The sequence below is a fragment of the Solanum verrucosum genome, unplaced genomic scaffold (assembly GCF_900185275.1).
Source record: "Solanum verrucosum unplaced genomic scaffold, falcon-dt-bn FXZP01000115.1, whole genome shotgun sequence".
NCBI lineage: Eukaryota > Viridiplantae > Streptophyta > Magnoliopsida > Solanales > Solanaceae > Solanum > Solanum verrucosum.
The window spans coordinates 1,526,269-1,543,551 of record NW_026020680.1 but is presented as its reverse complement, the minus strand read 5'-3'; the positions used below and the strand labels follow the sequence as shown (position 1 = coordinate 1,543,551).

Sequence of the window (17,283 nt, the reverse complement as noted above, 5' to 3'; positions counted from 1 at the left end):
TCTCCCCAAACAGTTTTCCCCTTACAACTTTAAAGCTGTATAAGGGAATTCAAAAAAGCGAGCGGCTTCGAATTCAGCTACTCTTCACTCACTTTCACAGTTTCAGACTCCATTAACGAGCTCCCCTCTCTCTGTCTCTTCTTCACCAAACTGAATTCTCATCATCAATCAATGGACGTACCGAAAGACTACATGACCACTCTGTTGGATCATGGCTTGTTCGCTTCTGCTCAAATGCTCGTAAGTTTCTATAACCCTTAGGGTTTTTGTTTCACTGTTTTATCTAATCATTCCTTCTTCTTTTTTTGAGTTTATGAATTGAATCATTCGCTTTGCTGTATGGATTTCATTGTTTTAATTTGCTGCAGAGATGATCTTCATTTTGTTTCTCTGCTGATTGAAATTTACGTCTGCTCAAACGCCTGTTAACTTACCGACTTACTTTCATTGTCTTAGCTATACTTGTATTGATTTTGTTTCTTTGGTGATTGAAATGTACCTACCTCTTCTCGAATGTTAATTTTAATAGCCAATATCTGTTTTAGGTATCAATTCTGTTTATGATTTATGGATGTAATTTAATGCTTAAGTAATCTTGATTCTGTTTCTTTGGTGATTGAAATATAGGCGTCTTCTATAAGTCTTGAAACAAGTCCACATCTCAAGGCTGAGAATTTGGTTTGTTTCTTTGGTGATTGAAATTTACGTCTTTCTCAAATGCCTCTAACTTACTGACGTTGAAGTCTTGCTTTTGTTGTCTTAGATATCGTTATATTGATTTTGTTTCTTTGGTGATTGAAATGTACCTACCTCTGCTCAAATGTTAATTTTACTAGCGAATTTCTGTTTCGATTTCACCATTTTAGGTATCGACTCTGTTTATAATTTATTGATGTTATTTAATGTGTTAGTAATCTTGATTCTGTTTCTTTGGTGATTGCAATCTAGGGAAGTTTTCTTGTTTCGTCGTCTTCCGTAAATCTTGAAACAAGTCCGCACCTCAAGGCTGAGAATTTGGTTTGTTTCTCTTCTCTCTTCTATTCATCTTTAGAACAGATTTGGAATTAGAAAAAAAAACGATGTTAAGTTCAGCTAGACCATGATTTTGTATGTTAATGATTGGTTTGTTGATTGGGCTTGAGTAGAGCAGAATGGATACAAAAGATTTATATAGCAAACCCTGACTAGTTGATTTGTTTGTCACTGTACTTTGTTATTCAGGTGCTTCTTGGCGATGCTTTATTTCGGGAGAAAGAGTACAGGAGAGCTATTGTAAGATAATTTGGTTTAATATGGATGAATTAAAATGTTCTTATTGGCGTTATATATTGTTACGCCATATCAGATTTTATATTGTCTGTGCATTCGACGATTTAATTATTAATAGTGGGCACATTTTTATATGTGTGGTACTAAAATTGATTAGATAGTGTTAATTAAACTATTTGGTTTACTAATTTGCCAGCACACATACAAGCAAGCATTGCACTGCCACAGAATAATTCCGAAGCAAAATGCATCAGCAATTAGAAGTTCATTGTCTGCATCAACCAGGTCATCATCGCCAAATTCTTTCAACATTTCAACGATCAATGAGAATGAGGTATCTTGACTTATAACTTATTGTTGGAAAATGTTGAACTGGTCAAGGCACTACTGATGGTCTTTTGCTCCTTCTATTTTTTTCATCCTCATATAGGTGAAGTTCAAAATTGCATCATCGCATTGTACACTCAATGAGAATAGAGCAGCTCTTCTTGAGGTTAGTCATCTTTGTGACTATCTGGTGTAGACAGTTTTAGAATGTTGGCTAGATATCAATTTGTGATGAAAATGCCAAAAAGGAATTTTGTTTTTTTTCTTGGTAATTTTTTAATGTTGCTGTGTAGTTTTGTAATATTGTTTCTCTGTATAGCTGAATATAGACATTTAGCTCCACCTATATGTATAAATCTGCCTTGGAGAAAATTTTCAGTCGAAGTCTTTTTTCCATAATATGTCACAGATGGAGGGAATTCCAAGCAAAGCAAGAAATTTGCAGATGAATCTCATGATGGGAAAACTGTACCGAAATTCAAGACATACTCGTGCAGCCATTACATGCTATAAAGAGTGTTTAAGGTCTTTTGTCTTTTCATTTTTCTAGTAAAGCTTATTTACCTGTGATAGTGTATATGCATTTTCTTATTTATTTTTCCTTCTCTGGATGTTCTTCTTAATTTCTTGCCTTCTATTTTTTTAGTCTTTGATATTTCATGTAAAGAAAAGAATACGCTGAACAGTTTTGTTGCTCTTTCTCTTTGTAGTAATTTTACTTTTAGCCTTCTTATTCCTTCTTGCATCTGTCCTTGTTTAGTACCCCACCATTTTTTGATCAGCCTGCAGAAGGAGTGAGCAATATGAAGTGTCACAAGTTATTGGTTGCATTAGTTCGTCATCTCAGTCTTATCCATTTCACTGTTGTTGCTTTCCTGTTATTCACAGGCATTGCCCTTGCATCATTGAGGCCATCATTGCTTTGGCAGAATTGGGTGTTGCAGCTAAGGATATTATTTCATTGTTTCCACAGGTTTGTTTTACTAGATTTTCAGTATTTATATCTTCACTCTCCTTTTTGTAAAAGAGATGTTCGTTAAACACTTTGCTTATAAACATTAGACAGTTTTACTGTTAAGGCTTGGTCATAATAAAAATATGTTCAATAAGAATGCCTAGCGATGCATTTCATTTTAGTTTCAATTTCTTAATGCCTAAAGTTGTGCATCTGAATTCCCTCCCCCCCTCCCCCTCTTATATCCAAATCCAAATGTGTAGGTGATTAGTATTCATTTTTTTTTGTCCAACTTCTATGTTTGGCTTCAAATATGAAGATTCAAATGTTGATCTTCCCATGCGGTTGACAAAGCTATAGGTTGTGGTATCACATGGTTAAATTAGTGAATGGACAACAATATGTCTCTTCTTTGATCATAAGTTTCTTTTAATGTAGTTGTCATAACATCAAGGGTATCAATGCTAAGTTGAACAACCATTGGAGCTAGAGTTGTCTACACATCTTTGCTATGCCATGCCCCTGCTGCAGTGTGTTATGGACAATTACTTTTGTGCTTTAGGTGAATAGGGGATAATCTTCTGATAAAATATGAACACCTTTCTACTTTGGAAGAAAAAACAGGTCTAAGTTGTATTGAAGGGAAAAGTACATTTAACACCTGAATGATAGATAATTTCTTATACCCTGCCCCCATAGTGTCAGGAATTAAAATAACTTTGGTGCAACTTAGAAGATGTATATGAGGAGCGTAGATGGTAGATATCATCATTTATTATAACAGGGATATACCTCTGTTTTTTGAATCTTGTTTTTGGATGGGTTGAGGAATCTTACTTGGACGGTATTATCCCTCTGCTTTTATTTCACCTCCTCTCTTGTTAACTGTCCAAGGAGGAGTAAAATTCACTTGTAGCTCTCCATTTTTGTTTTCACGTTCCAACCCCTGCATTCCCTTTCGAGAGTCAGAGACCACGGGAGCTAATGATAAATAATAACATGAACGATATACTGATTCTATTATCTTGCTTGAAACTGTCATTTCATGAGTGTAATTAATAAGATGGACTTTTGTGCAGAATTCATAACATGTTTCAGAGCAATAATAGTACACCATTTTGCTTACTTTTGGTATCATTGCAGACCCCAACTCGAGGTGCAAGGTCTACTTTTGATCATTTTGATTCAAGTCGTTGGTTACAGGTGAGTGAACAATTTATATGGTTTAGCTTTCACTAAATAGACTGAGCTGTCTTTGTTAATCCGATTTTAATTTTTTACTTTTGTGCTGCTTATGTGTTTTACCTAAATTAAATTTGGATATGCTCATGCGATTTCGATATTCACATATTGACAACTTGTTATTGGGTTGTTCAGTTTCTTGAACGTAGAGTTTCTTTTTTTTGTTTCTTACCAATCCCATTGCTGGTTACTTTCTCGTTGTGCTACTGTTCATGTAGGGACACTGGAGGAGTTTCTTGTTTTGTTTCCATATTTACAAAGCCAAAGCTAAACTAGCCCATGTTGTTTTTAGTCTAACCCCACATAAGAGTGAGGAGACTAATGAGGATCTTAGGTTTCTATATCTCGTGTTTGCTATGTGGGGTCGAAACCCAGTGCTACGATGAGTAGGTGACAACTTTATATAGGAGAATGACATGGATAATCACGAAAGAGCTATCTCACAAAATATTTTCTCAATGAATGGGATGCCATTCTGATGTGAAGTTTTACTATCTTGGAAGATATCCTTAGATTACTTACCCATGAGTTGATAGATCAAGTGGTGCCAAACTTGCTATGGTGGCAACACATGAAAGCCACAAACACAGGCTCTCTATGTGGTAAAAAATGAGTGAATTTGCAATCAAGGGTGTAACGTGGTTAATGAAGTAGAACAATTCTTGTAGACCAGGGTTCAAATCCCAGTAGAGACCAAAAAATACTACTCCTCCGTTAATAATTTATGTGAACCTATTTTACTGGCACAGAGTGTAAGAAATAATTAGAACTTTTGAAACCTGTGGTTTTAAACATGTCGTAACATTTTGGTGGCTATAAAAGTGTCATTAAGGGTAAAATGGAAAGTTTAAGTTAAATTATTTCTAAATTTATAAATAGGTCATTCTTTTTGAAACAAATTAAAAAGGAAATAGAGTTTCTCATCTGTGTAAGCCTTGGTGGATTGAGTTGCTAATACGTGTGCTGGTGTAAGGTAGCAAGTACCTAGTGAAATAGTCGATATGCATGTAAGTTGGCATGAATACCACTATTATTAAAAAAAAAAGAAAAAAAAAGAAATGTAAGTTGAGTTGGATATGGAATTGTTTGTATACAATTGTAAGGCTCCCAATCAATGTGCGATCCAAGAAAGTATTGTGCTTAAGATGTTCGATCTTTGCATATCTCCATATATTGGCACGATGTACATAGAACACTATAATAGCAAGTTAAATAGAGGCAGACTGTGTTTACTTCTTCAGCAAAAATTCTCTTATCACATATGTATAGAAACATATAAAATTAATTAAGAAATGGTTGACACACAAAAAGTTAACAACTTGTAAAGGGACTCTTTCACACCAATTGATGCATAGAAATAGGTAAATATCAAATTAAAGAATTACTTACTCTGTTTCAATCTGTTTGCCTTACTTTCCTTTTAAGTACATTCAAAAAAGAATGCCTCTTTTCGACTAGTGTAAAAAAAAAAGAATACCTCTTTCCATTTTTGACAACTTTTTAATTCTAACTTTCCACACAATATGTTTAGGACCACAAGAATAAAGACATTTTGGTACATTCTACATACCTTTAGTTTAAGACCACAAGATTCAAAAGTTTTCTTTATTTTCTTAAACTCCGTGCCAAGTCAAAACCAAACAAACAAATTGAAATGGAGGGAGTAAATGACTTCAGTTGGAAAGTTTAAGGAAAATAACCATTTTTCAGTTAGGAGAGTACAAGGCCTAATGGTGAGGGATGGTTGGGGGAAGGAGAGAAATGGGGAAAGAGGTAGAATCTGAGATCCCTTATTCTGTTGGCTTTGGTTTCCATTTCCTTATCATTTTGATTCCAACTTGGTTCAAATTCCTCGTATGCGTCTTTTAGTATTTGAACTTGTCAACTATAAGTGCCAACTCTTATGCACCTAAACAGTTAACTGTTTAAGATCTTGTCCGAAGCTTATCAGTGAATGTTCACTTTGTTCCAGTTTTTTAAGTATTTAAATTGAATACAATGTATATCTGATGTTCAATTACTCTCTTCCTCTTGTGCAGCGTTATGTTGAAGCGCAATGCTGTATTGCTTCAAATGATTATAAAGGTGACAAGCTTCTACTGATTTGGAATGTGCCAGTTTGACTATTTTAGCTTATGCCTTGTTGTTGCCTGTGTTGCTCCGGCTCTCCAAATATATGCCGTAGCAATGTCGGATTCTCCAAAAACACAATACTTTTGGAGAATTCGACAGGCACCTGTCAATATTTTTGAAGAGTCCGAGAAACATTGAATTTGTTGCAGTCTTGCCGTGTCCTTTGATACTATTTCTTTCAATTGCTTTGGTTTGACTAGATGGAGATGCCATTTGAAAATTTATCCTGCTTTTTCATTCTAATTTTCATGGCTATGCACCGGAAGGAAGTGAGATATTGCTTTCCTAACATGTCTCAGAAGGATTTTCAGCGCAGGAAAAATATATTCATGACAGCGTCACTTTTGATGGTGAAATTTTGTAAAATGGTTTATCTGAATGTAAATGAGATGTGCAAAAGCTAAAACAAGCAGATTCAAAAGTGTTGTGTTGACAATAGTAATGCATCTATAAAGCCACATTAAACTAGTTTCATTAGGTAGTACTCCCTTTGTCCCAAATTATGCATCCTTTCTATTAACTTGTCCCATCACTATCCACTTTTATAGGAGGAACAATTTTCCTCTACTCTTCAATACTACTAAAATTTTCTTCTTTTAATAAGGGCAGTATAGAACTCGTACTATGTTGAAAAACTTCCAGATATTTGAAATGTTACAAAAGGAAAACTTTCCATTCTTAATTAGTAGGGAGGGAATGCTAAGATTACATGCTAATTTGTAAAAATCAAATATATAACTGAGAGCTTTCAGATTCAGTAAAATTAGTTGGATTGTTGCACTATTTTCATAGTTGAATTTCCAAATGAATTCTGACAAGATAATCAATTATGACTTAGAAAGTAGATTGTGGAAAAACTGAAGCTATACTAAAACGAGGAATTGTTAAAATGCTGGAAAATAGCTAACCATAATTTATTGGTTTTGTTGGCTTGAACCCCTTATTGGTCTTGTTTAGTTTAATGTTATACCTCTGTGTATCTCCTTATACCTGTTTATACAAGTTTGTATCCTATCTTTACTAACTTTAACTAATACTAGTAATATCCATTTATATCTCATACAACACTCATGGTCTACTTTGGGCATACTTGGCGGAATGTTCTCAATGTTTTTGTGCGTTGTAAAATTTTCTCACAAAAGAATCTTGATTGATTTTGTTATTAAAATAGATAGATATACTACAAGCTAAATATATTAATTAATGTTTGTAGTAAGATTAGTAAATATCAAATTTGTAGGGTAACTTAAAATTTCTGATATCAGCTAATGCAAAATATTTATGAATATAATTCTTTACATGATATGCTAGGAAAAGAAATTAAATAAATTAACAAAAATCCAAGGCTGTCCATGACCTGATCATAGAATAATCAGTATTTGAAAATTAACTTTTTCCTTTTCTTTTGATACAGAAGTTGGTTAGATTTATCAGAAAATAATTTGGGAAACTTGATATTTTTGAAAAATGTGAAAATATATAAAAAGTTATATATTCCTTTATACATTACGCTAATTTTTGTTTGATTTTCCTAATCACAGTCTGCTGTTCTTTTTTTGCAGGTGGTTTGGAATTCTTTGCAGAGCTTCTGCGACGATTTCCCAATAACATACATATTCTGCTTGAAATGGCTAAGGTTAGGCATAATGAATATATGAATTTTAAAAAAATATGCAACACATACCATGCCACTCCTTTTATTCATATGGCCAAATACGTTGATAGCCCCTTAAAATTGACATGAGCTGCTAGTTATACATTTTTTAACTTTGCCACTGACCACAAATATGTCTCATGGATATCCGAGTCTAGCATACCTCAAGTGTTAGTTGTAATCTTGAATGACATGTCAAATAGGCGAAACAACGAATGACACGTGTATATTTTAAAAAAATAATTCTAATGTTTTATACAAAAAGTACTGTACACCCACTGGGGCGGACCCACATAGAGTCCTCCGGGTGCTCGAGCACCCATTAACCTAGTCTCGGATTATATATATTTATGGAGAAATTAAGAAGCATTGGTATGAATTAGCATAGTTCACCCATTGATCAAATGGTTTGTTGGTCCAATGAGCACCCATTAACCTAGTATCGGATTATATATATCTATTTAGAAATTAAGAAGCATTGGTATAAAATTAGCATAGTTCACCAGTGAACAAATGGTGGGTTGGTCCAATGGCTCATGGTGGGTGCTTAAGGTTGTCTTAGTGCTACTCAGCGTCTGAGTTCGAATCTCACTCTCAATGCGTTTTCTTTTTAATTTTCAAAACCCACTCTTCTTTCCTTATTTATAGTACTACTGCCCTTTTGCTACTTTTCCTAAAAAAGAGGGTATACAAATAAATACTTTTCCTTTCTTCTTTATTTATTCAAGATAATAAATACTACTCCTTTCATTCCTAAATAATTGTCATGTTTCATTTTGCAAAAGTTAAATTTATAATTTTCAAAGCTGAATTAAATTAAAATAATTTAATATTTTAAAATTAAAATTTTGATATTAAAAAACTATACTAAAAGTACAATAAATTGCAAATTTTTTTATATCGATATGATAAAAAATATATCTTAAAATGTTGTTCAAGATTGATATTGTTTGACTCTAGAAAAAAGAAACTATGACAAGTGAAAAGGAACAGAGTGAGTATTGTTTTTGCTATTGATTTCAAATATGATTGCTTTTTTATGACAATTGTTAAATTTATGCACTTATATTTTGTGATTGGTAGCTAAGTGAGCTTCTGGCAAGGTAGGCCCAAGGGATTCATTTAAACCCTCTTCGGCGAAAAATATAATATTTATACATAGTTAAAATTATATTTTGTGTATATATAGTAGATGTTGAACACTCTTTGGTTTCTTGTGTATTTACCTTTTATATTATTGAACTCCCTTAGTGAAAATTTTGGCTTGCCACACTTAAGCTAAGAGAGCACCCACAACTTTTAAATCTTAGATCCGCCACTGCACCCACCCTCGCCCCCGCTTCTTTGATTCCCAAATCTGAAAAAACCTTCCCACCGTTCCAACCAATGAAGTCGTTACATCGTATGCAGTACTTGAAAGGAAGATTTATTTCCCTTGGTTGAAGAAGGCATTATGATGATCCTAACCTTCTTCAATAGTGGAAAAGATTCGCTTTTCATTCCATGTCTCTTCCGAAAGATTTCAACAAGTTTAAGTCCTTGCACATGTACGATAGAGACATGCGAAAAGAGAACCAAATAATTTTTTAAAAGATAGAGGGATCGATTTGAAGTCATTCTCCAACATGTTTCTTTGACTTTTTCTAGATCGGGTTGATATTTCAGTGTTGCTGCTGGCTAAGTTGCTCGGACTATTCACTTTCGGTGTTGCACCTGTGTCGACTGGGTGTGGGTGTAGGATCTGTACCCAATCTGGTCAACTGGTTTTGGGTACTTTGACCAAATTCGAGGGAGAAATTCTGGACAGAGTCAATGATTTTTGTAATCAAAACAAAAACTAATGTGAAATTGAAGAAATGGAATACCTTGTATATATAAATTTCTGTTGTCACTCCCTTTCCTTTTATCTCCTTTTAGGATTCTCCTCTTGAACAATATTTTTTCCTTAAGTTTTCCACATAGTATCTCATAATTTAGGTTTTATAACTCTATTTTTAGATATTTGAATTATCTTTAGCCGAGTCCCTGCATCCGTATCCACACATGGATCCGTTATTCGTATCCTCGAATCTTATAAATTTAGATCATAGAGGATCTGACCTCTAGATTTGCACCCGTATCGGCCACCCGCACCTGAGTCCGAGCAACTCAGGCTGCTGGAAACAGAGATGGGTGAGTGAAATTAGAGTGGAGGATGGTGAAAAATGTTGAGTTGCATGGTGATCTTTTGGTTTCGGATGAAGCTGATTAGAAAAGTTTTTATGGGGGTTGATGAGTCACGTAGTAGAGCTTTTTGTTATTTGGATTCCATTGTTGAATGATCACCAGAAAAGAGTCCATATTTTCCAGTGAGAACGAGTGTAGGCCAAAATTCTTTTCATCTTTTTCTCCTTTGAAAGGAAGGAGTCTGATGGTTAAGGTGGCATTGGGTGGATTTAATGGTAATTGAGAGTGTTTCAGGTGTTGTTGTAAATGTGAAATGGTGCAGAGATGGTGAAGGTCTGAAGGATATGAACATCAGCTATGAAAGCTGGCAGAGAGAAAAGAGAAGTGTTCTAAGCCAACCTAAAAAAATGTCTCGCGCTCAAAAATTAGGCACGGGTATTCCTAAGACACATGTGCCAAGTAGAGGTGTCTTACTGGTCACAAGGCCAGATTAGGTGTCTAACTGGCAGTTCGTGCCAGCTTTATGGTTTATCCGAGTACTTGGCCTTCCTTTTACAGTTTTCCTCTGTGTAGCATGTCAGAGGCATGAATATATTAATTGAAATATAAACAAATTACTAAAAATAAAGCCAAATTATTTGAAAGTAATTGTGCTTTTTCTTTCTCGTGGATCAAATATTTTCTACACTGGCTTTCTCCTTTACTAGTGTCACATGCGTAGACAGTAGAAGTAGTGAACTATAACATGCCTTGAATTTTCTTTCCATGTTCTAGATTTGTCTGGTCTTGTCATTGAACATCCAACTCCAACCATGCACATTTGAACTGTTCATCAAGGAAATGCCTTATTTTAATGATTGTTCTAAATCACCCAGAAAAAATCCCACATGAAAACTATATTTTTTCTTCACTTTACAGCTTTTGGACTATAGAGAACTACTGTTGGTATGTGTTTATTTTCGCAGATGATTGAATGCTCGTTGACACAATAAATTGAATAACACTCTCTTTTGATGATAATTGTTTTTATCCTGAACTCTTAAAGGAGATGGTATCTTAAGTTTCCTCTGTAATTTTTATTCTGAAAATGAGAAAATAAGTTATTGTTATCTCTTATCTCATGTTTGCACTTCTGAAGGTTGAAGCCATCATTGGAAAAACTGAAGAAGCTATAACAGATTTTGAGAAGGTAAAACAACTGCTACGTGCTGATGTGATATATTATCGTTTCTAAATATACACTACATATTGATATTGCATCGTCTCTGCAGGTTCGGTCCATTGATCCATATGTTATTACTTATATGGACGAGTATGCCATGCTCTTAAAGCTGAAATCTGATTATTCGAAGTTGAATAAATTAGTACATGATCTCCTGAACATAGACCCAACCAGACCTGAAGTTTTTGTGGCCTTGTCTGTCTTATGGGAAAGGAAAGATGAGAGAGGGGCTCTATCTTATATTGATAAGGTTAGTTTTGTTGAGTTTTAGTTTTGAAATTGTTATTCACTAAGCAAGCGTAGACTGATAATATTTCGTTTTTTCAACCAGAGCATCCGCATTGATGAGAGGCATATACCAGGCTATATAATGAAGGTGTGCTTAAGATTTTTTCTGCCTAGTGGAATGCTTTTCAATAGCACATAGTTTGGTTATTCTTTTTCTTTTTTAACCAACATCTAGGGAAATTTATACTTGTCAATGAATCGACCTGAAGCTGCTGTGGTTGCCTTCAGAGGAGCTCAAGAATTGAGACCTGATCTTCGTTCTTATCAAGGTTTGTTTTCAAGAAGGGTGAAGTTTCATTGTTTGGATTGCCAGCATTCTGCTTCTTTGAATGATGCCATTGTGTTGCTCCATTCCTTTTCTGAATTGAGTTTCTTACAAATACAATTCTAGGTTTAGTACGCTCTTATTTAGCGATTTCAAAGATTAAGGAGGCACTGCATGCTGCAAGGGAGGCGATGAAGGCCATGCCACAGTCAGCAAAAGCTCTAAAATTGGTGGGTGATGTACATGCTAGTAACACTAGTGGGAGGGAAAAGGTATAATTGACTTTCCTTCTTCTGTATCTTTTGATATTTGAACCGAGTTCCCAGATCTAGCTGGTTTATTTGGTATTTCTTATTAGCACTGTGTAAGAGAATCATAAAGGTTTAGTAAAATTTAAAACTAAAAGAGGTAACAACACTAGGGTTCCCATTCACATATTATTGGTTACAATATCATAAAGATGTATTTAGAACTATTTCAAATTGAATCCTTAATATGATTTGGCAAGATTGTTAACGTGAGAGCTGGAAACACACATTTTCTAGTGCACTTGAACTATTGACCTAACTAGTTTACACACAGCTGCTTGCACTTGGCTGTAATGGAGAATTAAAAAAATATATTATTTCTTATAAATTCTGTAAAAAAATGTTTGATTATGGAAATGTATGGGATAGTGCTCTAAAGTTACTTGTATAGTATTCAAAATTGTTAAGAATTACTTCCTTTGCCCATAATCAGTTACGTTTATGCTTAGAAACTATAAAAAGCAGTATAGGTCAAACATTGAAAAATTAATAATTTATCAAAATCTTTCAGAATGTCAATCTGAAAGTAAAAAAATGGTTTAGCTATGCAAATAATAATCGTGTGTCACATCTTTTGGGACACTTTAATCCTCTTTGACCAATGATTTCGTTTTGTTTTTCACCTTTTTAATGTCCAATTTAGAGAACTAAAAGTTGAAATAGGTAAATCTATTATACATAATAAGGAAAATGATGATTTTACAACACATTTTTAATACGAAAAAGGGTAAAAGAATGCCCTAAACTATGAAAATTGTACAAAAATACCTGTTGATAGTTTGATCCAAAAATGCTTTATTGTTACTTTACTGGGTAAAAATGTCCTTTTATTGATAAACATATTGTTTCTTTTCTTTTTAAACATTCTTTTATAATATTTTCTTTTTTAAAGAACCGTCTTCTTTTTTTTTTCCTTTCAAAATCTATTTAACTAATAAAAAAAGTGAGAAATCTTTTCGTTTTCTTCATGTCATTTTATTAATTATAATAGAATAATCTCATGTACTTTTTAAACTATATATATATATATATATAGAGGCATCAATAGTTTAAAAAGTACATAAGGTTATTCTATTTTAATTGATTTAAATAGATTAAGATAGAAAAGGAAACTAATTCCTACTTTTTTATTAGTTAAAGGGATTTTAAAATAAAGAAAAATATTCTTTGACAAATTATATCTTTATTAGGAAAAGAATGTGTTTTTTAAAGTAACAATATGTTAATTAGGAAAAAAGACATTTTTGACCCAATTAAGTTACAATAGAGATATTTTTTAACCAAATTGTTAAAGGAGGACAGTTTTACTTAATTTCACATAGTTTAAGGGCAACTTTGACCAACAATAACATACTCATTGTAATCTCACAAAGTGGGGTCTGAGGAGGGTAGAGTGTACGGCTGTACGCAGACCAGACCTCTACCTCAGAGGTGAAGTAGAGAGATTGTTTCCAATAGACCCTCGTCTCAAGAAAAGAATAATCTAGAAAAAAGACGTGATGGAAGTACAAGAGGCAATAGATAGTAACAAAAACAATAGATAGTAGCAGAACAATGCTACAACAAAATATTCCTATTATTGAACTACATGAAACCATAGATAGCAATAGAAACCGAAGAACAAGAAATCATATATAGCATTTTTGACCATTTTCCATTTTTTAATATAATGATTACTTAATTTTTTTTCTTTTTGTGTCAACTATATATAGGTATATACTTTTTATTTGACATTTTCACTTTTACTTGTAAAGAAAATCCAATTTTGTAAGACTTGTGATGTGTTTGGTATGATGGAAAATGTTTTCCTCAAATAGTACTTTCTAGAAAGCACTCTCGGTGCTTCTTTTCCGGTGTTTGATTGGTGAATAAAATATATATGTCAAAAAGTATTTCCTAGTAATTTAAGTCTCTTTTTATTGTTTAATCTAGTAAATTTACATAAAGTCCCCCCTTACCTCAGACAAATTTTTTTTTTGAAGCAAACACCTAAAGTTGGCGAGGGTCCTATTACCCCCACAGAATCATTTAAATTCACAATAAATAGACCCTTTTGATACATTTCCTCAACTGCCGTGTTGTCACGAAACATGGGCACATGAAGGAGTATATATACTGCCCCAAACCAATGTAAAAATGCCACAGGACACTCTCAATTTGAACTATATGTTTTTGAACTTTATTTCTTTTTCTTTTTCAACTTTCTCTCTCTCCTCTTTTATTCTTCTTCCCCAATTTCATACCCTTAATTTGCTCCACGTCGGAGGCTCCTTCCCTCTTGCTCTCCACCACCGATCAATCTCCAATGAAGCCATCACTATTTTATTTTATTTAACTGTAACCCTAACCATACCCAAAATCAAATTATCATCAGATTCAAATTTGAAAATCAAAATCACTATACTAATGATGGGATTGAAACTCCATTGAAATGGAGATTTATAGATCTTCTTATCCAAAAAGGATAGATAGTAACTCCAAGAAAAATAGAAAAAGGATAATCACCATCAGAAATAGAATCAGGGAGAAAAGAGTTTAAAAAATAGGGAGAAAGAAAATAAGAAGCAAAAAAAAGAACCAGCACCCAACGTTGTGGTCTAGTGGTCAATGAAGTGGTTGAGAACCTCTTATGGTAGTACCGAAGCAAAAAAATTCTTTCAGCTATCTTCTAATTTACATATTTCTGAAGATCTGAAAGATTCATGTATGTATAGATGATTGGGTGGCTTTGTTGATAACCACTTTTTTATGTAGGTTCTCTACTTTTTGGCATGCATCTTATATATGAGACTTTTTCCCACAACATTAATAAAATGTTACCTTATAAATTTTAAAAACAACTTTAACATTATAGCTGTACGCCTGAGTAGCACTTTATTTGTTTCATTTTCTTGAAATTCAAGTACCAACTCTTTTTACAGGCGAAGAGGTTCTATGAATCTGCACTAAGGCTGGAACCTGGTTATCTTGGAGCAGCGCTAGCCTTGGCAGAATTGCATGTCATTGAAGGTCGAAATGGAGATGCTGTTTCTCTCCTTGAGCGATATCTCAAGGATTGGGCTGATGACTCGTTACATGTTAAGCTTGCCCAAGTGTTTGCTGCTACAAATATGCTGCAAGATGCCTTGTCACACTATCAGGCAGCACTGAGGTTGTACCTTCTCTTTGAATGCTATTGCAATCTTTTCCTGCCCAATTTTAAGGAATTAGAAGTGTCGGATAATCAATCTCACAAAATCAGCCCTTTATCTAATCTATTATGCTTTAAATCAGAGAAAGTAAAAAAAAAATGGAGCAGTTTGCATGAAAATAGCATAATTCTTGATACTTACACCAATGCTCTGCCTGTCAGGATAAATCCTCAAAATGAAGCTGCAAAGAAAGGATTGGATCGCCTGGAGAAGCAACTCAAGGTTCTGTTTCCTGTTCAACGTGAAAGCAATCTCTAAATATGCTTGTTTAAAATCTAATCATGCAACATAGTTTCTCTGCTAAATATTGTAGCTAGTTGTTCTTGAACTTCTCTATTCATGTATACATTGGAAAATTGACTGTGGGACACCAAATTCACTTGGCTGTACCTCTGGTTTACATTGCTTTGCTCCTGTTGTCATGCATACATTGAGTTTTGTAACTTGAATGAACTTACACCAGCACTTCATTTGACAGTTTTTTTGTTCCCACTGTTTTCTTAAATGAACCTATCCATTTTTGGCAGGGAGTAGACCCTGATGCTCCAGAAGAAGACGAGGAGAATGATGTCGAGGATGCTGATGCAGACCAGGAAGAAGCCGAGCTCTTATGATGTGGAATGAAAACAACACATCTTAAGATCTTCTCCTGTTCTGCTGCATGCACTTATATGAGAATTTGATTCAGTAGGCAGACATCTGATATAAAAGCAGCAGAAATCGTTTTCACCAGGAGTAGATTCTTTGTTGCCTTATAAATAAGGTGCTTGTTGCGGCTGCCTCGTGCTTTATGCTGGAAATTCTTTGCCATCAGACTTCCAGCATGATAGGCCCCTGTTCCTTTCAGAGTATAATATGGCTCCCCCACATGTTGTAATTTATTGTAGTCTCTTTTCCTGTCAATGTAAATTTACAACTGTACCAAAAATTTTGAACAAATTGATTGACATAAAACTTAGCTTACATGAGCTTTGGAAAGCATATTTGCTCCCATCCTCAAATAAATGAGGAAGGTTGTATTAGATTAACTGCAAACGAAAGATGGTTATATTATGATGATATGAGTTGAATCAGGCAATTTTATTTAGTACTAGCTGATATCAACTAATTTGTGATTGCGAGTTGATCTAGAAACATTATCTGTTTGTGTAAAATGTAGATGCAGTTCACCTAGTAATAAGTAAAGACTTATAGAAGAGTGATTTACAATTCCCTCATAAAGGTCATTTTCAATCACATTACATTCCTTTATTGGTTTTAATTTGTCATTCTATTGATTAACATCCACTACACCAAAAATGATCTATAACAACAACTTCATTGCCGCTAAATATGTATTTTTAGCAAGCAATTAGCACTTTTTGTAAATATACTAAAGACTATAGCGACATTGAATTAAATGATAATTAACTAATGCCGATAAAGACTTTACCATTTTTTAATGTAGACATTTATTGCTGCTAAAAGTTGTTTGTGTTGTTGTATAGTTCAATTTTAGTTATTCAGTCGCCTTACACACTCAATGCATAATTTCATATTGACGCCCCACTATCGAAGAATGTTGCATCAAGTTTTGACAGACAAATAGACATGCCTCCTCATTAGGCATTGCTGAGTTCGACAGTTGGAATTAGTAATCTCCATTCCTTCTGGGGTTGCTGAGTCAGAAGTCTTATTATGTTATATGTAGTTGAAGGGTAGGTCTAGATCCTCTCTTGACCATATGTTAGAACTTAGAAGTAATGTTCCTAAAGGCTTGTAAATTTATGTTGTACGTCTAGTGAGTAAGGTGTGGCCTTGCCAATCTTGCGATTGATTGATGTCTTAGATGATGACCTTAATGTTGGCTCCTTTGTATGTATATATATAGTTTGAGTTGTTTGCATGTACAAGTTTTTATATGACTTGGCCTTGTCGGTCCATGTGTTTAGTAGAGCTGAGGTTGAATGGTTTATGTGGTTTGCTCGGTCAAGTGAGACACCGAGTGCTAGTCTCACCTCCCTAGATTTGAGGCGTGATACAAAACCTTTTTTTGTTTTGTTTCCCATCCAATGTTCCGAGCTCACATTGGAGCTGCGATTAAATCCGGATCGCGCACTGTAGGGCCCATTCGGGGGTGACGCTCCCAACAAGATTTTCTCCATACCCAAGACCTCTGGTTAAGAGTGAAACACTTCAACCAGTGCACCACAACCCATGTTGGTTGACACAATATCTTAAGATTCATCATTATTCCCAATAATTCTTTGTGGCCAAATTGTAA

General features: G+C 34.2%; 1 protein-coding gene across 2 annotated transcripts; it reads left to right on the top strand.

The window, feature by feature from the left end:
• The first annotated feature begins 64 nt into the window (after positions 1-64).
• Positions 65-15,770, top strand: LOC125812303 (anaphase-promoting complex subunit 7). 2 transcript variants are annotated; one of them, XM_049491814.1, is made up of 18 exons: positions 65-240; positions 949-1,017; positions 1,222-1,272; positions 1,466-1,603; positions 1,700-1,762; positions 2,006-2,121; positions 2,485-2,569; positions 3,695-3,754; positions 5,833-5,878; positions 7,489-7,562; positions 10,885-10,935; positions 11,018-11,218; positions 11,300-11,344; positions 11,432-11,525; positions 11,648-11,793; positions 14,751-14,980; positions 15,182-15,242; positions 15,548-15,770. In XM_049491814.1, exons 1-18 carry the CDS (start codon positions 172-174, stop codon positions 15,632-15,634), a joined length of 1,686 nt encoding a protein of 561 aa, XP_049347771.1. In that variant the 5' UTR covers positions 65-171; the 3' UTR covers positions 15,635-15,770. The 2 variants fall into 2 exon arrangements, with proteins under 2 accessions (XP_049347771.1, XP_049347772.1); XM_049491815.1 differs by lacking the exon at positions 1,222-1,272 and having other exon boundaries at positions 80-240.
• Positions 15,771-17,283: the final 1,513 nt, after the last annotated feature.

Bases quoted from the DNA above. Each gene is read 5' to 3' on its own strand.
- LOC125812303 (XM_049491814.1), top strand. From the start codon at position 172: ATGGACGTACCGAAAGACTACATGACCACTCTGTTGGATCATGGCTTG. The intron at 1,763-2,005 runs GTTAGTCATCTT...AATATGTCACAG, and splicing joins ATAGAGCAGCTCTTCTTGAG to ATGGAGGGAATTCCAAGCAA. The intron at 11,794-14,750 runs GTATAATTGACT...CTCTTTTTACAG, and splicing joins ACACTAGTGGGAGGGAAAAG to GCGAAGAGGTTCTATGAATC.